The 24344-nt window shown below is 44.4% G+C and overlaps 1 protein-coding gene across 4 annotated transcripts in view; it reads right to left on the bottom strand.

Annotated features, from left to right (window-relative positions):
* The window catches only part of LRRC49 (leucine rich repeat containing 49), a 169156-nt gene that overhangs the window by 92747 nt on the left and 52065 nt on the right, over positions 1-24344 (bottom strand). For all 4 annotated transcript variants that reach the window (XM_040968958.1, XM_040968957.1, XM_040968955.1 and 1 more), the window contains one exon: positions 22864-22925. In XM_040968958.1, coding sequence (XP_040824892.1) covers positions 22864-22925 — 62 coding nt within the window. The remainder of the gene's footprint in view (positions 1-22863; positions 22926-24344) is intronic.

Genomic DNA, 24344 nt, shown 5'->3' on the forward strand with positions numbered 1-24344 from the left:
GAAATACTGATCTAAATTTCCTATGAAATCACAGATTTCTAACATGGTCTTCACAATTCCTTGTTAATAAAGAATTCACAAGGATATTCTAAGGAATAAAAGTGATTTTTTTCGATATTGTGATATATACTTACAAAAATGTGTATTACATCATTGCTTATAATAACAAAAAAGGCAGACTACTTAAATAAACATCAATAAGAGATTTATTAAATAATCAAATACTGACCCGCATAGCTCTTAGAAGAATGAGATGCACTAAGTGTGCTGGCTCATGTGTGAGACCTCTCATGTTGAAGGGCAAAGACCACAGTTTTCAGAACTCCTCCATGTCCCTTCTTCAGCTCCAGTCCCGGCCCTGGGCATCTTGTACCTCCTATTGTGTTGGCAGCAAAAATATGAAACCTTGGCCTTGAAATTTAGTTCGGTACCTGTTCTGGTACGATAGTGCCCATACTAATTCAGGATAAATTTATCATTCCTTTGCCTACCTTTACCAACATAGGAAAATGTCTATCACATGGTTCAAAGATAATCATATTCTGAGGTATGAGAAGTTGGGACTTTACCATGTTAAGTGTTAGCCCACAATACCCTGTACACAAATCTTCAAGTACGTTCTTGGGTTTTCTGTCCATAATCAAATTTATCATTTTCTTCACTTTCCAAACTGTAAACTGACAAAGGTAGATGGTAGTTATCTTGGAGAAATACCATAGAAACATCACTTGCTGCATGACCCAACAGAGTGACTGACAGGAAAGTATCAGTGTGAAACCACATTGACAGACAGCCTCATTTCTCACAACATTTCATTGAAACACTACTGATTATAATACTAATAACCTTTCCCAGAGCAATCACATGATACAGCACTTCTATCTAGCCTTTTGTTTGCAATCAAAGTTTTCTGATATCTCTCATCTCACCTAACAGTCAAGTCATAAGAACCCTAACAAAGAATCCTAAATCCATTTTTACAATCACAGACATTTCCTTTAAACTGAATGGCATTATATTTCTTCATTCAGGGACAAAAGGAAATTTCTATACTCTGGGCCTCAAATGCTGGCTATGTAGCCTATGTGGGCACAGATTCACCATCATGTCACAAGCCCTCATTTGCAGTTTTGGAAAAGGGACAATTTATTGACAGAGTACCATTTTCCACTGAAGCTCTGTTTTCAATGTTAATAAGAAAAAGGCACTGGAATTGTTGTTATAGTAGAAGTACAGGCAGAACTAAATCACTGCCATTAAGGAAGTCACATTCAGATAGGATAGATACGTATGAGATGTGCATGCTCATACAGCTGTGTGAAATGAAAACTGAGGCATAAATTGACTAAGCCAACCCATCTTCAAAACAGAAGAAGAAGAAGCAGAAGGAGGAGGAGGAGGAGAAAAAGCAGCAGCAATGATGGTGGTGGCAGTGGTGTAGAATAATAGTAACAAATTCTACAAAACCAATATTAAAATACAATTATAAGGCAGAGAACCCACAAGTATGAAATTATCTATACATGGAAAAATAAATACAGAACCCAGCAAACCTTGCTTGCATGTGCCCATGTATACTTGGATGCACGGCAACAGCAACATGGAAAAACCATAAAAAGAAGGGAACTGCTCAATGGCCTTCCACCAATCTAAAATCACTGTCTGAAAGCAAAAGCCCACAGGAGTGCAGGAGTGCGGCAAGGGTGCCAGCAGTTCCGAGCAGGCAGGCATCTGAGAACTGACCTTCTAAGAGCGCATGCCTCACGGTGGTTGTGTTCAGAAAGTCACCGCTTGCGCCAAGGTGGAAGGAAGAGAGCGGAGTCTTCCAGAGGTTTACTGATGCAGGGGACACACAGGGAGAAAGCAGAGCTTTGCAAAACAAAAGTGAATCCAAAAGTGGACAGGAAAGGACACACAACACCAGCCCGATCACCAAAACAACACATTGAACAAAAATATTTTGCTTCAGTGGCAGAAAAAATATCCTTGATGCAAGAAGCTTAGAAACCACCCATACCCGCAAAAAAAAACAAAAACAAAAACAAAAAAATCAAACTAAATCTGTACCAAACATTTTCATAAAGAAAATCGAACCTTCTCAAGTGATAAAAATTCTAACCCCCCAAAAACATGAAGAAAGATAAAATTGTAATACAATATTCCACACTGAACTAAATATTGTCCAACAAGCATTTTGAGTCCAAACTCCACCTTGGTATTTAAAAAATTCAAACTTCAAAGTAGAAATGGACACTCAAAATAAATGAAAAGAGGGGTGGGCACTTCACACAGTAGTTGACACTTAGGGTGCCCACTTCTCAAACAGAGTGCCTGGTTGGAGTCCCAGCTACTCCACTTCCCATTCAGCTTCCTGTTAACGCACTCCGTATGAGTTAGGAAGTGACCCAAGCACGCAGGTCCTTGTCACCTCTGTGGGAGGCCTAGACTGAATTCCAAGCTCTTGGCTTCAACCTGGCACAACTCCAACTACTGTGGTCATGTGGGAAGTGAAGCAGTGGATGGAAGATCTTTCTGTGTCTTTTCCATTGCCTTTGAAAATACAATGAAAACAAATAATAAACATTCTAAAGCTAAATGAAAAAGGAACTGACTGAACTTACAAAGGCAAGAAAAATCCAAAATAATTTCATATCCAAAGTATGATTTGCAAAGACTCACGGGAGGAGTAGAATAAATGAAATCTCACTAATGAGCACTGAACAAAAGACAGAATATGAATGAAGAGAATGAAGATGAGGTAAAGATAGAAAGTAGCATTTAAAACAGAAGAAAGTCACAGGCAAAACAAAAACAAAAAAATGTAGAAATAAAACAATGAATAGAACTAATATCTAAAACAATAATCCCAGAGAACTTTCTGGAAGTTAAGAAAAGGTCTAAATGCACATCCTAAAGAGATCCAACAGAATCCCAGGAAAACTGATCCAGAATGACATTTAGGAGACATATACCAAAACCATGATTTTAAAGGAGAAAAAAGGGCAAGGGCCATCCTCAACCTGAAGTGTGAATCAGAAAGAGCAGCCTCAAACTCCCCAGACACAACTCCAAATGTCAAACAGGCGGCAGGACTTTGGGGGAGTTGGAGTAGGGGAGGGATAAAAGGGGGTGAACCAAGAATTCTGTATTTAAACAAGCTGTCCTTCAATGCTAAGTTCTAGCAAAAGTGTTTTAAACAGGAAAAATATCAGAGTTTTCTCAGCTTTTTCAGGAATCTGCTAGTTTCCTGTCATCCCTTCGGCCACTTCCCAAATCCAAAAGCAATTTTAAATAAGGAAAACATTCCATGTAAAAAGAAAACAGCAAATGTAAGCATAATACACTGTAACAATAGCATTAAGATTACACAACTGAGATGACTTTTGACTGTACACACACACTCACACACACAGTGTAATTAAATATTGAATCAGTACTAGGAGCCCCCTTATCCCTTAGTCCCCCATAACAGCATGGATTAATATTGCTGAAGCTCATTCGATACGTTTGAGGATTGAGCAAATCCTATATTAACTTGTATAACAAGAGTCAGCATTAGAGAAAGTAGTTGTAAATATGGACATGGCTACAGTGAGCCCTGGATGCTAGACTGTAATGAATTCATGAAAGTTTGCGTACAGGGACCAGCATTGTGTTGTAGCAAATTAAGCACTGCTGCAAAGCAGGCATCCTCTATGACACCAGTTCACTTCTCGGCTGCTCCACTTCTTATTTTTTCTTTTTTATTAAAGTTTTTTTTATGCCAATTCTACAGTTCAGAGGGATGTATTCCTATGTGGGCCTGTGATTACAGCGGGGAAGGTTGAAGTGTGGAGGAAGGTGGATGGATAAATGTTTTAGTTTCTTCTTATTTTTTTTTTAAGATTTATTTATTTTTATTGGAAAGGCAGATGTACAGAGAGGAGGAGAGACAGAGAGGAAGATCTTCCATCTGATGATTCATTCCCCAAGTGACCACAATGGCTGGTGTTGAGCCAATTCGAAGCCAGGAGCCAGGAACTTCATCTAGGTCTCCCATGTGAGTGCAGGGTCCCAAGGCTTTGGGCTGTCTTCAACTGCTTTCCCAGGCCACAAGCAGGGAGCTGGGTGGGAATTGGGGCCACCAGCATCAGAACCGGAGCCCATAAGGAATTGTGGCATGTTCAAGGCGAGGACTTTAGCTGCTAGACCACTGCACAGGGCCCAGTTGCCGTTTTTGTTTTTGTTTTTTTTAAAACTCCATTGTCTGCAGTGGAGACGAGGGAGGTAGATGCTCCTGGCTGCCAAATTACATCAGCACCTGGGAGTTGGGGACGGTCATTTGATGTCATCTTGGAGACCTCAATGCGGGGAAGAATGTTCCAACAGTTTTGATACCTCTGAGACATCCTTGGCTTTGTTGCACCAATGTTGAAGAAAATCTTTGCAAGAGTTATTGGCTGCCCAGGTCCATATTAGTGCATCGACAGACACAGTCAGGATTGCAAAGCTTGGTCAGGAGAGTTGTCCAACCTGTTGTGCTTTCCATCCTCTGACATGGCACTTGACGTCCTCTGCTGGCCTACATGAGCTGGGTGTCATGTCCTTCATGTTCATCTGAGTGTGCTCTCCACTGTATGGGCATCAGCAACTGAGAAGGTCCAGTCCTGATGCATGCACTCCAATGTTGGACCATGTATCTTGTGGTTTTCCCTGAGGACTGGTTTGAGCTCAGTGGTCTAGTCAAGGGGTTCCCCAAGAAACCTCACTAGGGAAGTCTGCAAACTTTTGTGTGCATCAGTTAGTACAGAGTTAGGTTCAGTCTGTCTCCCACACCAGTCTCATGTACCAGTAGATGAAGCTGCCTGGTCAGTCCTGTCCCCAGCTCCATTTCTCATGTAAGCCAGTGCATGCTGTAGCCTGGCCCAGCCTACCCCAGGTCTGGTTCAAATGTATACTGGCAGGTACTATAGCCTAATTGAAGCAGTCCCCACTAACCTCTACCATGCCTCCTCCAGCCCTAGTTTTTGTGCATGCCAGCAGTTGCTGCAGTCAAGCCCAGCCCCATTCAACAAGCCCTATCTCCTATGTGAACCAGTGGATGCTGTGGCCTGGGCCAGATCAGCTCTCACACATGCCAGCCAGCAGGAGTTGCAGCCTAGCCAGCCTCAGGCCCACCCCTTACCTGCAAGTGCTACAGCCCAGTCCAGCCTAAACCAGCTCCAACCTTGGCTCTTGTGGGAACTGAAAGTTGCTTCAGCCCAGCCCAGCCCAGCCCAGCCCAGCCCAGCCCAGCCCAGCCCAGCCAAGTCCAAATCATCCCACAAGCACTCCAGTTCTTACATGTGCCAGTGGATGCTGTAGCCCACATGAATGCTAATTGGTGCTGCAGCCTTCCCTGACGTTAACTCACCCCTAGCCCCAGCTCTCGCACTCACCATCAGGAGCTGATGTCTAGAAGGAAAGTTTCTCAAGGTCCCTTACCAGGCCCAACTCCAACCCTGGGTATTAAGTGTACTGGTAGGTACTACAGCCCAGTCAGACATGACTTATTCCTAGTCTTGGCTCTCACTGGCAGTTGTTGTAGCATGGCCCGACTCTATTCCTAGTTCTTGCTATTGGGTACCAGCTTAGCCCAGCCCAGCCCATTCCCACCCTGGGTTTTGCATGTGCCAGCAGGTACTGTGGCCTGGCCTAGCACAGCCTGGTCTACCTCCGAACCTGGTTCTCACATGTGCCAGAATGTGCTACAACCTGGCCCAGCCTTGACCACTCCAAGACCTAGCTCTTACTGGGTGTATATGGATGCCATGTTATTGCCTGGCCTGGCCCACCTCCAATCCCAACACTTGGGTGTACCAGCAAGAACTGCAATCCAGCAAGGGCAAGCCTACAAATCCTACTGCAAATCTTCTCCCAGCCCCAATTTGCCCATTTGTCAGGGGGTGCTGCAGGCTCACTGTAGCCCCACGATGTAGCCAAATCTTGTCCTGACACTTGCTAGAGAGCACTATGGTCTATGCCTGCCCCTAGCCCTGGTTTGCAGTGCTGGCCAGCAATGCTACCTAGCCCAGCTTAGCTCCCCGAAATGCGCAGATGCCTCGGCCTGACCCAGATGCACCCTCTGGATTCCCCTTTCTGAACCACCCTGTCTCAGCTCCCTAAGTTACCTGCAAGTGTAGTGGTTTACAGGCAATCATCCCACACTTGTCAAGCACTTCCTCCATGGTTCCTCTTCCGATATGTCCCCAGAACCTCAAGCTGCAGCCTTCCCCATGCAGTCCTGGTGGCTTTCAGCTGCCAGGCAACATCTTTCCCCCAATCTCCAGATGCCCTATGCTGAGCCACATGGCTCCAGCAACTTCTGAATGCCAGCTCCACTTCTGATCCAGCTCCCTGCTAATGCACCTGGGTAAGTAGTGGAAAGAATAATATGAAAGAACTGAATGAAGCTCCTTTGCTCATGGCTTCACCCTGGCCTAGCCTTATCCACTGTGGCCATCTGGGGAGAAAATCAATAAATTGAATCTCTCCATCTCTTTCTCTCTAACTCTGCCTTATAGACAATAAGATGAATCTTAAAAAAAAAACATTGGAGTGTGAAATGATGAGTTGTTTAGCTTGTGTCTTTCTTAGGTAGGAAAAAGAATTTTTAATTTTTTGACTCACAGTAATTTTTGGATCTACTTTTGACTCATAAAATCTGTTTGCCCATAAGGTATATAATGTAATGTTGTGACATACTTATGTGTATACATTATGAAGTGATTATCACAATTAATTAACATATCCATTAGCTCATATACCCTGCATATGTGCACATGTGTATGTATACGTAGCGTGAACATTTAAAATCTAGTCTCTCAAGATTTCAAGTATACATTAACCATAGCTACTGTGTTGTACATTAAATATGCAGTATTTAATCACCTCTTATAGCTGACATTTTATGCCCTCTCAGTTTTTAGTATACAGGTAAAGATATAAGACACATACATGCACACAGAGCTCACACACATACTCATAGAGATTTCCTAGTTTTATGGACTGGATGCCCTGGAAGCAGAAACACCCCAGTGACCATTTTAACAGTGTATAGCTTTAAAGGGCATGCATGCAAGGATTGACACCTTAGCGCAGATAGAAGTTGGCAAGTAAGGTGCACACGATCTGTCTAGAGCGCAGTGCCCTGCAGTACCCTGCAGTCACGGTAAAACAGACGGGTATGTGTGTCCTTGAGCACTCCCAGGCACCCGAGCAATGTGACTCTGCAAAGGGACAGGAGAACCTTGCTGACAGCAGGTCAGGCAGACAGATGGCACTGTGGCTACAGGGGGGACAGGAAGCAGAACGTGCACACACAGACCCATGGTGAGCACTGGAGGGAGTGGGAGGCGATGGGAACAGGGGAACAGTAGATGAAATGAACCAAAGTGAAGCAGGGAGTGAAACAACAGATTTAGCATTAGTGAACCAAGCCACTAAGAGAAGTAAGTTTATTGGATGCCTACTATGATTACCTTCCTGGCCAGCTTCTCTTCCTAATCTACAAACTAACCTTGCCACACTGCCCTAAGGGAGGGGAACATGCGTCACAGGACTAGCATTCAGTGTACCCTATGTTATGACCCTGCACTGAGAGCTTCCTTCTGGCTAGGTACCAGACCTAAACAAGTAACATCTGAACCCTGTGCTGTGTGCTGCCCAGACCCACAGATGCATTCTAATCATTGAACTCAGACGATCTGGAGTAGGTCTTGCTACTTTGGGCTTCTGCTCGCACCCAGGGAGCATCATAGTGAACTAGATAAATGCAGATACTTCCTGCCAGAGCTCCTGGATGAAGTGTTCTGTGTGTGCCAGAGCTGTTAAGTGGTAAGCTTGGGATTCTCAGCTGCTAACTTTTCGGTAAGCTGCAGGGCTGTATTCATGTGTACTTTGTTACTAGATAATAAACTCACAGAAAACATCAGCCACTACCGAACCCTGACACTGTCCATAGGCCTTAGGTGGTACTTTACACACAAGAGGCACAACCAGTGTTGTTCAATAGCTAGTTGGGAGAGAAACCCAGTTCTTTAAATGAGAGAGAACAACAACACATCTCAAAGAAATGGTACAGGGTGGGAAGGAGGGTACCAGTTACTAGTAACCACTACTGAGGTACATCTCTAAGACAGCCTATTCCCAAACCTGCCAAAACTAATCCTAAAACCACATCACTGTTTAATCCCCAAAGCAGATCTTCCCAGAAAATAACAAGCATATATACCCTGAATGGCAAAAGAACAAGTCCCCAAGGCAAGCTCAAAGAAACCAATAGAAAAACATTACCAATTCTGACACAATGCTTCTCAGAGGATCCCTAAGTGAAAAACTACACTCTCCCCTTGAGGATTTACAATTGACTTTGCCGATTTCTTTTTAAACCATTAGAAGGAAATTTTATGGGGAGAGGGCCTGAATAGCCATTTTTCAAGAGAAGATCCACACATGGTCAATCATTCATAAAAATGAACCTTCAGGGCCCGGCGCGATGGCACAAGTGGTTAAGGTTCTCTCCTTGCATGCCCGGGATCCCATATGGGCGCCAGTTCTAATCCCAGCAACCCCACTTCCCATCCAGCTCCCTGCCTGTGGCCCGGGAAAAGCAGTCAAGGACAGCCCAAAGCTTTGGGACCCTGCACCCACGTGGGAGACTCGGAAGAGGCTCCTGGCTTCGGATTGGCATAGCACTGGCTGTTGCGCTCACTTGGGGAGTGAATCATCGGACAGAAGATCTTCCTCTCTGTCTCTCCTCTCTGTATATCTGCCTTTCCAATAAAAAAAAAAAATAAAATAAATCTTTAAAAAATGAACCTTCAGAAAATGCACATTAAAATCACCATGAGGTGAGCACGTGTTAGGATGGCTATTACCAAATCATCAAGTCAACCATCGGCAAGAATGCAGAAACAAAGGAATCCCTATACAATTTTGATGTGAACAGAAGTTAGAAAAATCATATGGAGGTTCCTAAAAAAAATAAAACTACCATGCGAGCCAACAGTCCCATGTCTGTGCATCTGTCTGAACAAAACAAAATTGATATGTTGAAGTAATACCCATGCTTCAATGTTCATTGCAACACTACCTAACAGTGAAGATATGGAACAAAGAAGATGTGGAACAACACAATGGAGCATTGAACACCTTCAACCAAAGGAGACCCTATCCTCTGTGACATTGAACGAACCTGGAGGAGTCTGCTATGTATAGAAAAACAAGTATCACATGACTCACTCAAATGAGATGTAGAATCCAAAACAGCTGAGCACAGACCAGAATGAGATGGCCACAAGGTGGTGACTGGGGAGACAGCCCTCAAAGGATACAAAATTCCAGTTAGAAAAGAGGAATAAGTTCAAGAGATCTACTATATAGCATGGCAATGATATCTAATAGCAACGTATTTTACACAAGTACTCAAAAATTGCTAAAAGATTTTAAACAGTCTACTTTTTAAAAAGTAGATAGGTGTCTGAGAATAAAAGATAGGTATCTGAGATGATGGATATTTACTTCGCATGATGTTGGCATTTTACAATGCATACATGTATCAAAAATATCATGATATATATCATAAAAGTATTCAACTCATATATCAATTAAAACACACACACATACACAAACATACAACAATATCCAAAGACTAGCTAACATTTGTGAACTACCTTTGAAGGCATTTGGGGTTATATAATTAATTACTACAATACCTTTTTATGGACTCAGGACAAATGAACCTGTTTTACTTCCCTTCAAAGCAAAAATTCAGAAGCATCCTCTTTATTTGCAGAGAATCTCAACTCCCTTACCTGAAAGTAGGTACATGAAAAGATCCAGCTAAGGGTTTGAAAAGAGAGAGGCAGAAGCAGAGAGCATGGTCTAGTTTGCTTCTCCAATGCCTGCATCCACCAGGCACAGCTCTAACTTCCCAATTCCGCCGGTGATGGAGTGAGTCAAACACCAGCTCAGGAGAGCTTCACTGAGAACCCAACTGTGGATGACTATTCATGTTAGACTCTGCTACTCTGAACTGTAACTTGTCTGATTTCTGTATCTTTTCAATGTCTTCAAAACTTAGAGCAGAAAATGCGTGATTTTCAACCACCCCTCTAACATAAGATCAGTGACCTCTATAGCAATTCTACTGTCCTCGTGAATAAATTTATCCCTTAACAACTGAACACCACTTTCAGATCACATGGATTATTTCATCACAAATTAGAAAAGAAGGAATTTTTCTTTTGACCATGACATGGCCCTGGAGTCTCAGAAATAGTTTCTGAGTTCAGTAGCTCTTTTTTAATTTCATGAGTAAAGATTAGAAATATGTTAGACCATTTTTAAGGCATTCATATAAGGAATAAAATATAGAAAAATCATTGTCTTCTAGAAATAGCATAATATTTAAGTGGGACTGCAAAAGCCTAAAGAAAATATTTTTATCCCATTCATTAAAAAATTATGTATGTCTTTGAAATGCAGAGAGAGAGAAAGAAACACACAGAGAAGGATTCTCCATAGGCTGGCTCACTTCACAAACGGTACAATAGCTGGGGCTGGTAAAAGCAGAAGCCTGGGGCCAGGAACTTCAACTGGGTGTCTCACATGGATGCACAAGTTTAAGCAACTGAGCATTTTTCTGCAGCTTTCCCGGGCACAACAGCAAGGAGCTGGATCAAAGTGGAGCAGCTGGTATTCAAACCAGTGTCCTAATGGGACGCTAGTGCTGTAGGCAGCAGCTTAATGCGCCGTGCCACAGCAGTGGCCCAGATGATGATCCCATTTCAAAGGATTTGTTGTAAGTATGAGCAACGCTTTTGACAGAAACTGGAGAACTATTAACTTAGGGTGGGACTGCATCATTAGTTCATAACTATGAGAATAATCTATTACCAATTTAAAGGGAATCCATATCCTTTAAGTACCAGTCCAATGAATTTAAACAGAGATATATAATCAAGAAAATTTGAAATTACACTGGGCCCAGCATGAGGGTTCAGTTGCTGAATCCTTGACTTACACGTGTCAAAATGTCACATAGGTGCCAGTTCAGGTCCCAGCAGCTCCACTTCCCATCCAGCTCCCTGCTTGTGGCCTGAGAAAGCAGTAGAGGATGGTCCAAAGCCTTGGGACCCTGCAACTGCATGGCAGACCCAGAAGAGCTCTTGGTTCCTGGCTTCGGAGCGGCTCAGCTCTGGCCACTGTGGCCACTTGGGGAATGCATCAGTGGATAGAACTTTCTCTGGGTCTCTCCTTCTCTTATAAATCTGCCTCTCCAATAAAAATACATAAAACATTTTTAAAAGATTTATTTATTTATTGGAAAGTCAGATATACAGAGAGGAGGAGAGACAGAGAGGAAGATCCTCCATCTGATGATTCACTCCCCAAGTGACAGCAACGGCCGATGCTATGCCAATCCAAAGCCAGGAGCCAGGAACTTCTTCCGGGTCTCCCACACAGGTACAGGGTCCCAAGATTTTGGGCCATCCTCGACTGCTTTCCCAGGCCACAAGCAGGGAGCTGGGTGGGAAGTGGAGCTGCCGGGATTAGAACTGGCGCCCATATGGGATCCCGGCGCGTTCAAGGCAAGGATTTTAGCAGCTAGGCCACACTGCTGGGCCCAAATACATAAAATTTAAAAGAAGAAGAAGAGAAGGAGAAGGAGACAGAAGGAGAAGGAGGAGAAGGAGAAAATACAGTAAGCAGAACTTGGAATTATGGCCATAACGCTATGACACTGACTTCCCAATCAAAATGACTATAAATCTGGACAAAATATCTGAAACAAGTATGGAACAGGAAGCAGCCTGGAACTTCAGCCCCTCTGAGAAGAGAAACTCAGGAAAGCCGCCTGGAGCTGGCTTCTGCCTGGGGACAGTTTCCAGACCACAGCACAGGGCTGCAGAGTAAAGACAGAACAGAGGGCTCTGTGTGCAGCAGGGGCGGGGTGTGCAACCTGGAGACAGAGGTGGGAAGGAGGGAAGCACGAAAAAAGGAACATCAGAAATTCACACTGCTTTCTCTAGAATATTCAGCTGAAAATCAGGATATGTGTGGCCCACAAGCCTAGCAAAATGCCAATACTGAGGAGCTGTGAGTGAAGGGGGTCTATAAGCCATGGGAGCTGGGAGGCACTAGAGCTCCAACCTCAAAGAAAAGACCTCACCCAACTCCCAGATGTTGTGTTTGAAGTTCCAGAAGCACCATGCTTCAGGTGGAAGGCCATTCAGTGTTGAGAAACAATGTGAGTATCTCCATGCTTCCACGTGGTATGAATTTCCTTAGCAAAGAAAACTGGCACCTGGGTTAAAGGGTCACTGCACAGACCTCAGAAGTGATACAGAAACACATTGCCCTGGCAGCGGCCATTCAGCCCAGCAATTCAGATGCCTGTGTCCAGTGCTACAACACCTAGTTCTGAATCTGTGTCCCAGCCCAGGGCTCCACTCTCTTGCTCAGGCAGACCTTGGGAGACAGTGGTGATGTCTCAAGCCATGGCATTCCTGCCACCTGTGTGGGAGACCTGGACCGAACTTCCAAATCAATCAATCAATCTCTCTCTCTCTCTCTCTCTCTCCCCCTCTCTGCAGAAAGAATCAAGGAATGAAAATGAAAACAGAAACAAAAGATAGATGGGAAGGAGGCAGGGACTAAATTTATTTCCCTCAGCAATGTGCTTACATTTCAAAGGGTAAGAAAATCTAGAGTCATTTGTTTACATTCCAGAGGATAATCAGTCAAGAAACATTTCCTCTGATTATTCTAGAATAAGCTCTAGAATAAACATCACTATAAATCTGCCTTTAAAAAAAAATAAAAGCTAAAAATAACCCTCCACAGGATGAAATTGTTTCTCAGTGGATTATCAAAACGAAGTTCCATGTCTTTACACTAAGACAACAAAGCCCAGAATCTCGACAACATAATTTCCACAATGCTCAGAGTATAATGAAAATTTTTCAGACAAATATAAAGCAGTAAACTTCAACATATTTTTAGGAGGAAAAAAATTTTGATCTAGCAGAGGACCATCTTGCCTTTGCATCAGATGATCTAAGATGTAACTTAAGAAGCAAGCTTTCAATATTTGTATAAGAAATAATTTAAAATTTATTCAAATGCTTAAAAATGTACTAACAATGTTATTTTATTTTTTAATTTTTTTATTGATTACATTGCATGATGTGACACAGTTTTATAGGCACTGGGATTCCCCCCACTCCTCTCCAAACCCTCCCCCCATGGTGGATTCCTCTGCCTTGTTGCATTACCACAGTTCAAATTCAGTTGAGATTCTTTCATTGCAAGCATTTACCAAGCGTAACGTCCAGCATCTTATTGTCCAGATAAGTTCAACGGCTTGTTGGGGAGACCATCTCTGGTCTGAAGGTAGAGCCGGCAGAGTTAATGATGTTATTTTAAAAGTTCACTTATTTGAGAGAGAGAGAGAGAGAGAAGGATCTGTCTTCTGGTTCATTTGCCAAATGCCTGTACAGCCAGTGGATCGAAACAGCTGGCTAGGAGCCCCGCACAGGTCTCCCAGGTAGGTGGGAGCCATCCAGCTCCCAGGGACAAGCCGAGGTGGGGTGTGAGACGGTGGCCAAGCTGTAGTTTGGGACATTGAATCCCATTTCACAGTGCCAATTCGAGTCCTGGCCACTCCATTTCCCATGCACATTCCTGCTGAAGACAGGATGTCCCTGGGAGACAGCAGGTAATGTGTCAGGTGTATGTTTTTGCCACCCATTGGGAGATGCAGGTGCTATTTTGGGATCACATTTCTGGTGTGGCCCAGCCTCAGTTGCTGCAGGCAATGGAAGAGTGAACCAGTGAATAGGGTGTCTTTTCTCTTCCTAGCTCTCTTACATCAAATAAAATTTAATAAAATAAATAGAAATATTCATAAAGAATGGGACTGTATCACTGTAATAATACAGAAGAAATCATGGTGGGCAGGGAATTTGGGGGAGGAGGATCCCAGAGCCTATGGAACTGTATCATAAAATAATCAAACTAAATAGTAGACTCAAAAAATAGTAATACAGTATCACTGATTGTCAATAGTATGTCTATTAAGAGAGCACAAAATATGCATAGAACTGATATAAAAATAATTTGACTAACACAAAAACAAAAGAGATGACTCAGGGTTGTTGCCAGCCGCATCTGTATGTACTGGCCACATGCCGTATCCAAAATGGCGCCAGCCGGAGAGGCTACATCTTGGTGCCTGGTGGAGAGTCACGTAGCTTTCGCAGTACTGCGCAGGTGCCTAGCGCATGCTCAGTGAGCTGCGGCGTGGCCGGCGCATGAACACTGGGACTGACGAATCCAGTCGCCCAGGACCCTGTGTGATCATGACGCCGACCTATCATCGGCGGAGGCGGGGCCAGTCAGCACATAAGAGCAGACAGCCTGCCGGGGTCGGGGCCCTTTCCTCTTCCTCATCTTGGTGTGCACAATAAAGTTTACCGCAGAAGGCTTCACTCGCGTCTGCCTCTTATCGCTGGACGATAAGACACGTGGGCGTGACACAGGGTCATGTCGAGTTAGGCTCTTAGATCTACTGGTTTGCATGAGCCAGGGATGGGAATAAACTGAGCAGGGTCAGGTTCCATCACCCGCCAGTAAAAATTGGGACTGCAGGGTAGGGGGTGGGCAGGCTGGGGCAGGCTAGCCTACAGCATCTAAGACAAAGGTCAAGACAGGTGAGAGACTAGGCCAAGCTGGATCAGAGCAAGCATTGGCATGCACATGATCTATGGCTGGGAACAGGCCTGGTTGGGGAGCCTAAGGGGACCTCCTGTCTGGATTAGGGTTCCCACTGGTGAGTGTGGGGGCTAGAGTGGGAGCTGCATTCTGGTTTGGATATGACTGCAGTGTCCCTCAGCACAAGTGTGGACTAGGGCTGGGTGTGTGAGACTCCAGCACCCACTGGTGCTTGTAGGACCAGGGTAGGTGTAGGAAGGGCTAGGCTAGGTCTCTGCCCGTGCTCAACCAGGTGTGAGCTGTGTCTGCATGTGGACCAGGCTAGATTGGGGTGTAACACTCAATAATAATAGCCAGAATGGGTTGAAGGTCAGACAGGAAAGGCCACTGTTCCTGCCAGGACAGGAGGTGGACTAAGTATGGCTGCCCCATGGACCCATTGGTATGCATGAGATTTAGCACTGGGAGAGGTTCTGAATAGAAGAACTTGGGAAACTCCTCTGTCAGGACACAGTCCCCGCAGGTAAACACAAGAACCACAATAGGGAGCAGCCCAGACCAAACCAGGGAATAGTACCACTGGCATACATATGCTGCAGATTAGGGGCAGACCAGGTTCAATCAGATCACATCACCCACTGGCAAATCCGAGCACCAGAATAGAGTGTGAGTCAGGTTTGGTCACAACATATACCAGTACACATTATGAATGGGTGCTGGCTGGGCTGGGCTAGGTTGTGACCCCCACCAGCATGAGTTGGAATTGGGGGTGGGCCAGGTCAGGCCAGGCTATAGCATACACTGGCTAAATGCCAGGGCAAGGGAGGCCACGCAAGATATGGCTGCAGCATCCAACCAGCACATGGGGGTGAGGAGGGAGCAAAGCAGGTAGTGGTAATGGGGAGGACACCCTTGCTAGACCACCAATCCCACTGGAGAGTATTAGTTGGGATGGGGGCAGACCAGACTGGGCAGGACTACAAAATCTGAGGGCCTTATGTGAGCTAGATCAGGGCAAAGCCAGGCTGGGCTGACTGTTCCAATGGTGCAAACATAAGTCAGAGTAGGTGAGGGTTGGCTGGGTTTTTCCGCAGCATCAGCTGGCAGATGCTGCCACTGGGGGCTAATTCTGTCAAGTTAACCTGCAGAACCACCTGAAGAGTACATGATCCGGGAGTGCGAGTGGGCCCAATAGTGAAATAGTGGGCTCCTCCCTCAAGGGTTATCACTCCCACTAGTGAGCATGAGAACCAGGACTGGGGCAGGGGTGGCTGGACAGAATGGCAACCCTGCCCCAGCATGTGTGTGGGCTGGAAAGTAGGGCTGGTTAGGTTGAACTAGGCTTCAATACCCATTGACCTGTAGGAGAGCTGAATGGGGTGTGGGACAGACTGGGCAAGTCTGCAGTACATACTGGCAAGCATGAGAACGAGGGTAGGGGGCAGGCATGGTGGGGGGTTATTGCAGGTGACCTTGAATAGGCTCCAGCTCCCACTAGTTTATGTGAAGGCCGAGTATGAAATGGGTAGGATCGGGCTGGATTGTAACACCCATTGGTTCATGTGGAAGACAGGTCTGGACACAGAACTGATCCAGCAATTGCAACCACCAGCATATGCATAGGCTGATTGGGGCAACAGACTGTGCTGGATCCTGTACTGGCAAGCATACACAAGAATTAGGTCTGGGGATCACCTCAGACAAAGTTTCTTTGTGGATCTCCCCAACTGAACTGCTGGATTCAGAACCCCAACCATGAAGAAAAGTGCAGCTTCCAGGGTCTGCCATGGAGTGCAAGGGTCAAAGCTGAGCCTCCTCAGAGGCTCAGACGAAACAGTAGACAGTAAATCCAGGTGTCCATGGAGGATATGGCAGTCCATTGGAACCTGTTGAGGACACCTGGTACCACAACAGAGGATGGAGGACAGAACAAATCAATCAACTACCTCAGCCATGAGTTGGCAGTGAAAATCTGGGCAAATGAGACTCTAAGGTGAACTATGTCAGCCAGTGGATTCTGAAGAGACTTCATTATGCTTGGAATAACGAGACTGCTTTCAGAACTGCTGAACTACTGAAACTACTTGAGCAGTGCCCTCGGAGCATGCTCCACGTTGGGGATCCTGGGATGGAAGGGAGGCTGGATGGGGCTTCTCCCTTTATCTCCCCCTTTACCCCAAAAACAAAAAAGAGAGAATTTAGAAACAATGGACTTACCCACTTTCCTGTAGCTCTTGACCCTTTGTGTCCTAATCAACTATGCAAAGATCATAAAGATCATAAAGATCATAAAAAATAAAATAATAATTTTTTTAAAAACTTCAGCATGTAAAAAAATTGTAATAAATGTTGAAGATCACTGAAATGATTTCCTCCTTCAAATGCCAACTAGTGCTAAATGAGACAAGCAAGGGTCTTTGAGCGTCCTTATGCATGCAGCTTCTTTTCTGGATGCATAACTCACACCAGGGTACTACCAAGTTGAAATGTAGACTGAGAAAAAAATGCATGTGTGGCAAATTACTTCTCTATAAAGGCAAAATCATGAGCCATTTTCAAGGACATGCAGAAACCAGTCTGCAGGGTGACCTTGTCTAGGATAACGGTGATGAGGGGATGCAGTCAGAGCAAAGTCTGTGCTCCAGACTGTGCTCCACAGCAGGCACTCACAGAGCCCATCAGAAACTGTGCGGTAACCTGGTTTGCAGGAGGAATGCAGGCCCAGTTTAAAAGGGTCAGTGACGTCAGAGAGAAAGCTGAGCCCATACGGCATTGTCTCACCAGGAGAAGCAGGAAAGGAGTGGGTGGGGGTCTGTTCTGGCAAGAGAAGGATTTTATCCCTGTTGCTACTTGAGAATTCCAGTGTACAGGGATTATAAGAAAGCAACATTATTGCTTTTGAATGCTCTGCAGACCCTACAGCCTGTTGTTGCCTTTCCTCTGGCACAGAACACGCGCATCACACTGCCCTGGCTATATCCCACTGTCTGACAAGATTCAACTTCTACAGATATTTCTTATATATAGAAGTCCTGGGCAAGATTCTTACTAACAAACCAGTAAACTGACCCAGAAGCCTGAAACAACTGCTAATCACTTTGGCTGCCATAATTTAAACCTCACTGGTCCAGATGTCAAACCTAATTCCAATGACCTAGTAATGACATGAACGGGAACTCAATGAAGTTCCTAGACCACAGGAGGAAATTTTTCCCATTTGAAATAGCATGTTTTAATACACTAGGAATACTTTATGAAAAGCATATACATTCTAGATGTCTTGAGATAGCAGCAACCAGGACACACAGACTGGCCTGCTTTGTCAAGTTCACAGTTTAGCCTGAGGACAGCATGAACGCAAACACAAGCAACTAGCAGCACTTCCGTAAGTGGAGACACAGGAACCAGGAAATCATGTGACTAAGACTCGACCGTACTTTTTAAACCTTTTAAACCCAACTCAGGATAGGAAATCTATTTACATTGTAACCTTCCTCCCACAGATTTACGGAAAAAATAATGCACAAACACATTCATATACACCTGTACCTAGAAAATTGTCACAAAACAGTATTTGCTGTTATAATGTGTGACAAAGTCTAATACTTCCAAGCCTTTTTTCTTTTTGTATTGCCATGGTCTTGAACCACAGAGCTGATTTTAGGAGCTCTGTACAGGTTATGACCTGAAGTTAGAGGAGCACGGACCTATACCCAGCCTCTTTATGTGATATTTTAACTGAAGAAACACCCCATTTTGTTGGCTACCAATCACAAACTACTGCCTTATGGTAGCATATTTGTTTCTTAACAAATACGATTAAAAAGCTTTTCCTTGCAAAGGACTATGGAAAATCTGAATGAAACAGAACAACTCTAAACAAACAAATATTCTCGGGATTCGGGGGGAGGTGCGTGGGAGAAAGATCTAATTCAGTGGCCCCCAAATCTAGCATGGATCTACCCATCACTATCCTGCAAGAAGTTCTATTAAATACAGCCCCTGGGTCCCACTCACAATCTACGGAGCAGATTATCCAGCAGCGAATCGGGACTGTGTACTTTTAAGGTTTCCATGGATATGTCTACCCTGTTGGTATGAAAGTGGCTGCCTGAGTGTATGTACTCACCACTCTCTACACTCTCAAAGTCTCTTTGGAATAATTGCACATAAAAGTGTGCGCATCATGACAGCAGTACTAGAGGATACAAAGAGCTTCACTGGAAAACTGGAACATTAGGGAATTTCTGAAGGATATAAAGTAGATGGAATCAGTAGAACCACATGTTGCCAAGGTACCTGTAATGGACAGGACCGTTCCCTTGGGGGTGAACACTCTGGCCAGAGGTAGAGAGCTCTGCAGGGCGACAGAGAAGGGTCCACTGGTGATTTGCTACCTCTCATTCCCAGAGGGGCTGACTCCTGCACTGTCCCTGGTGTGAGGATGAGGGAAGAAGGGCAGTGCTCCAGCCAAGTTCTTGCTGTCATGATGGCCAACATGACCCAGTTCCCAGAAGGCAAGCTTCTTGTGTGTGCGAGTCCCACAGGATAGCCCAAGCCTCTGGACGCCCTTCTTTGCGGACAGAGATCTTGTGCTTACAACCAATACTACATTTATGCTGAGAGAGCAAACCAACCTAAATGCTCATTAATATGAATGGCTAGCCTCCCCCCCAAAAAAATCACAGATACAAAAAAAGACGCATTTTTGCTGACTTTACCAACAAATACAGGTTCTAATTCCAAGGGTAAAAGCAACTTCTGGAAACCAAACAAAATGCTCTCTTATTCAAAAACAGTAAAAAGCTACCAGAAAAAAAAATGCAATCAGACTACTCGGAAATCAAAATTGTGAGGCCAAGGAAAACAAAACCTGCATCCACACAGCACTTTAAAGGAAGGGCAGCATTGAGAATGAGTTAACCCGTCACTGACCTCCTCAAGGCAATCAGGCTCTGCGTCTCGGGGCAATGCTTATCAAGTGTGCTTTGGCAGGGTCCTCAGCACGCCACAGGCTAGGGTCAGAGCCAGTGTGGGGATGGAAAAGGACAGGGCCAGGGCCAGTGTGGGGATGGGAAAGGGCAGGGCCAGAATGGGTATGGGAAAGGGCAGGGTCAGGGCCTGTGTGGGGATGGGCAGGGCAGGGCCAGGGCCAGTGTGAAGATGGGCAGGGTCAGGGGCAGGGCCAGTATGGGGTTGGGCAGGGTCAGGGGCAGGGCCAGAGTGGAGATGGGCAGGGGCAGGGTTAGTGTGGGGATGGGCATGGGCAGGGCCAGTGTGGGGATGGGCAGGGGCAGGGCCAGGCTCCCCATAGGTGAGTTGAGTCCTACCCCCAATGCCACATCAACTTCTCCCAGGTTGCTTCCTCACCTGGGAGGTTCAAGAACCCTTCACTTTACTAAGGCCTCATCTCCTGTTTGAGTTCAGCTTTGTGAAAGCTTCCTTGCCCCTCTTCCCCCAAGTGATCACACATCTTGTGTGCTCTCCTAACATTCCTGAATATCGCTACAATTCTAACATACTACATCATAAGACCTACTTGTGTCTCTCTCATTACATTGTAAATGCTCTGAGGGCTACTCAACCAGAAGCATTAGTTCTACTGACCACGCACACCTGGTTCTACAGACCATGCATACCTATAGGCAAGTAGACAAAAAATGGTTGTCCATCATATGCACAAGTAACCCCCATTCTATAAAGGTGTTCCATGAATTTATCTCATACTGGTGCTCCATGAATTCCATAGGATGTGACGTCACTTTGGAGGTTTTTGAATTTCTACCACACACCAAATAGTTGAAGCAAATAAATCTAATAATTCAGCAATTTGTTCAAATGCTAAGAAGTTCTACAAAAAAGCCAGTCAATATATTTTTGCTTTCCCCAAAATGGCTATAGAGTCAGATGCTTTCATTTGCAGGATGCTGAGGGTCTGAGGGTTCTGCAGAAGTACTCATTTTAAGGCTTTACACAGATGACTCTACTCTTCCTGGTGTTTCTTACTCTTTGTCCAGTGAAATGTAACACTTTGCAACTCTACTATGACCAGATGTGGCAGGGTAAAGAGACCCTAACATATGTTATAATCATTGCTGCAGGTCACCTGCTAGCTACCTGTATCGTGAGTAAAAACTAGCAAAATTGGAGGAGGCATTTGGGATAGCTTTTAGATATCTGCACCCCATATTACAGTGCCTAGGTTCAAATTCTGGTTATGCTTCTGATTCCAGCTTCCTGCTAATGTCCCCATGGGAGGCAGCAGTTGATGACTTAAGGTCTTGGTTCCTTTGTAGTTCAGACTGGGTTTGGGGTTCTGAGTTTGGGAGTCTGGCCAACCCCCTCAGTTGTGGTCATTTCGGAAGTGGACCAGCAGATGGGTCCTCTCTGTCTCTTCTGACTTGCCCCTAGACGCGATGTATTCAGTACAACGCCTCATGGACCACATGCACCAACAGGAACAGCGCAAAAACCTTCTCTGCCTCAAAGGCAGATTAGCATGAAACACCAGGATAAGCATAGAGACAAGCCTATGCCGAAACATGGAGAGTGTGAGCAAGAAGAGAAAGACTTGAAACTGCTGACTCATTTGTCTCAATGTCTTTATAGAGCATGCCTTTTAAATAAAATTATAAATAATTACATTAATCCTTATACTAATCTTTCTATTATAACTGACTGGGTGAAACCTTTCCAGATTAGAAGAAAAAATGTTTCAGGGACAACCAACCAAACTCAGTTCCCCGACAGAGCCAGAAGTTTAGGTGCTCAGAAGCCCAGCAATCCTGACCGCCTGGGAGCAGACCTCCGACGCACTCATGGTGGTGTCTTTCTTTAAATTGCTCTCAATACAGAAGAGCACAGAAGGAGAAGAACAAAGCTGGTTGAGTCTAAGGGTTTGCAGCATCTTTAGCCACCGGTATTTTACAAATCGCAAGAAGGAGAGACTGTTTCTCTAGAAGAGTTGCATGTGGTCCACGGAGAGAGATTGCCGAGAGAAATCTGAGTGTCCCTTCCATTGCCACAGATGAGAAATCAGACCTCCCCAACAAAGCAGGCAGGGAGCAGGAAGGCCACATGAAATGGAGACTGGGGAGAGTATGAAATGTCTATTGAACACTTTGATATATTTTTAAGAATTAAAAATAAAGATTGCGCAAACTTTTCTTTGACATACTACCTCTATGCAAAAGTTTATGACTTTAATCAAACTTTGGATAAACTCCATACCTTTTAGAGACACAGCAAAGAAGAGAGTGAACTCTTCAGTCTAATGAGGGAAGAAAATAATGCAAAAAGAAAATACACAGAAGATAAATGGGTTTTATACGGATCTGGAGTTCAGGAACAGATATGCTTTAAAGCATTGTTTACTTAATTGGCACCCTCTTCTAAAAGCAGATCCAAGGAACAAGCTCAAAGTGAAACTAAACAGGTGAGGGAGAAGCACACATCTCAGCTCAAATTAAGAGGCTGGAAGGAGAAGGCAAGGGACAGGGACGGGGCGGGTGTCCTTCTGCGTGGACAACGGGACGGCCAGCCTCACTTCCAAGCTGAGACCTCCCGCACACACGCTGAATGAGGCTGCATCTAACAAAAAGGCTGACTCCTTTAATCCAAGAGACACAAAATTTATAGTGTATATATTCTAGTCTATTGTCTCTCAGCAGCAATTAATTCTAAGCACAGATACCAAGTTAACCATAGTTAAGTATGACCTAATTAGCAAGCAACTCAGTGACAAATATCAAAATTGCTTAGAAGCTACACAAATTACTGATTATTATCTATGAAAGAAATTTAACAACACTGACTAGTACAGTCAATGTCAAACAAAGGACAGCAAATTGCATATTGAAATCTCCAAGTGCTCATGTTTGACAAGAGAAACACTGTTAAGTACAATTCAACAAAAAGCACACGCTGTACTAATTTCATCATTTTGGCACTAGAGGCAATAATTCTTGCGCAAAGAACTTTATCATAAGACTGTCCTGTCATTTTTCAATTTTAGCTCTTCCAGGTCACTGAAACTCTCCACGGTATTTCCAACCTCAATCTAAAGCCCTTGCTACCAACCACACAATCCAGTTACTAACAAATGACAAGCTGGGAATTTCCACTTACCTAGATATATTGTTGTAGCTGAGGAACAGACGTTGGAGGCAGGGCAAATTATCCACATCTCTCTAGAAGGAAACAGAAAGCAAAATTTATTTGTTGAAAGAGCAGCGCTCTTCGCAGCATCCTTGGGCTCAGCTGCTGAGACACAGAGTCATTTTCATTTACTGCAACCTGGCTACAGCACTGATTTTGACTGGACGTTGAGCTCCATTCTTCCTCACTGCAGATTAAATGGGAGGGTTCCGCACATCCGCAGAGCAGGCTGCACTGCTTGCCAGCAAAGAGCGCGGAAGTGAACAGAGAGAGCCGGTGCTGCTGAGTCTCAGCGTGCTCTCGGGAAAGATGCCAAAACGCTACTTCAGCATTTCAACTGTAGCACAAACAGTTCCTGCCAACATTTGTGAAGAGCCCAACCTTCATTTTTTTTTTAATACAATGATCCCAAATAATAGTGAGAATTTCAAAGCTATTTTACCTCATTATTCTCAACCCCCAGGAGGTATACCACACAGTAAAGAATAAATAGATCCACAGACAATTATCCTAATAAAACTAAAGGCAGGTCATAGTAAACAACACTGAAGGGCAGCATAAGGGCAATTTTCAGACCTAACGCTAAGCTTACTGGCATCAGCCTTGTTACAGTCACACACAGCACCCTTAAAGCACATCATTGCTAATTTGGTAGTTACCCATAGAAAAAGTTGAGATTTATACACAGAAATGTTTTAAAAACAATGAAAATAATGGGAAGATGGTCCCAGGGCTGGCAGTGGGTTTCTGTGTGACAGACAGAGACAGGACAAGGGTCCAGTGGTCCCAAAATCTAGTACTCTGCTCTTTAAAGCCCTATATACCATCGCTTCTTGTGTTCTTCATTTTTAGGGCAGTATAATTTACAACAGCTCTCAGTCATGTAAGTTTGTGCAGACACATTTAAGCATATGCAGTTTTTATACTTTTATCATCAATACACAAATCTAATCAAAGTCTGCTTGGATTGTTTCCCAAGTCATCAGCTTCTTTCCTTCCTTTTTTTCTCCTCTCCCTCAATCCCCTCTTTTTCTCAACCCCCTTCTGAAGCACTATTTTGAAACAGCAGCTTTAGCTGTCGGCAAACTTCTTGAATCACCTCTTCCAGCTACTTTGTCACTGATATTTTGATAAAATGAAGTGCTGGGCTAGTGGCAGGGCTAATTTTATTCCTATTTTCCAAAAGCAATGACAGCCTCCTTGCCAAGGAGCCTCTGCAAAACCAGTCACAGCCCCACTGACAGCTCTCTGTGCTGCTGACGAATCTCTGCTCCCAAATTCTTCCAGGACGCTATCTAGAAAACTTCTAAACCCAAGAACTGCTGCCAGGATCCAACTGGGAGATCCTGAAAGAAAGTACCCTGGAGCTCCTTTAAATCCAGTTGTTTTTAAAAAGAAATTCATTTATCTCTTTAAACCCCAGCAAACCACCTTCAGAAACTGTGAACACC

Source organism: Ochotona curzoniae, unplaced genomic scaffold, assembly GCF_017591425.1.
Source record: "Ochotona curzoniae isolate NIBS_2020 unplaced genomic scaffold, NIBS_Ocur_1.0 scaffold_4701, whole genome shotgun sequence".
NCBI classification, from domain to species: Eukaryota; Metazoa; Chordata; class Mammalia; order Lagomorpha; family Ochotonidae; genus Ochotona; species Ochotona curzoniae.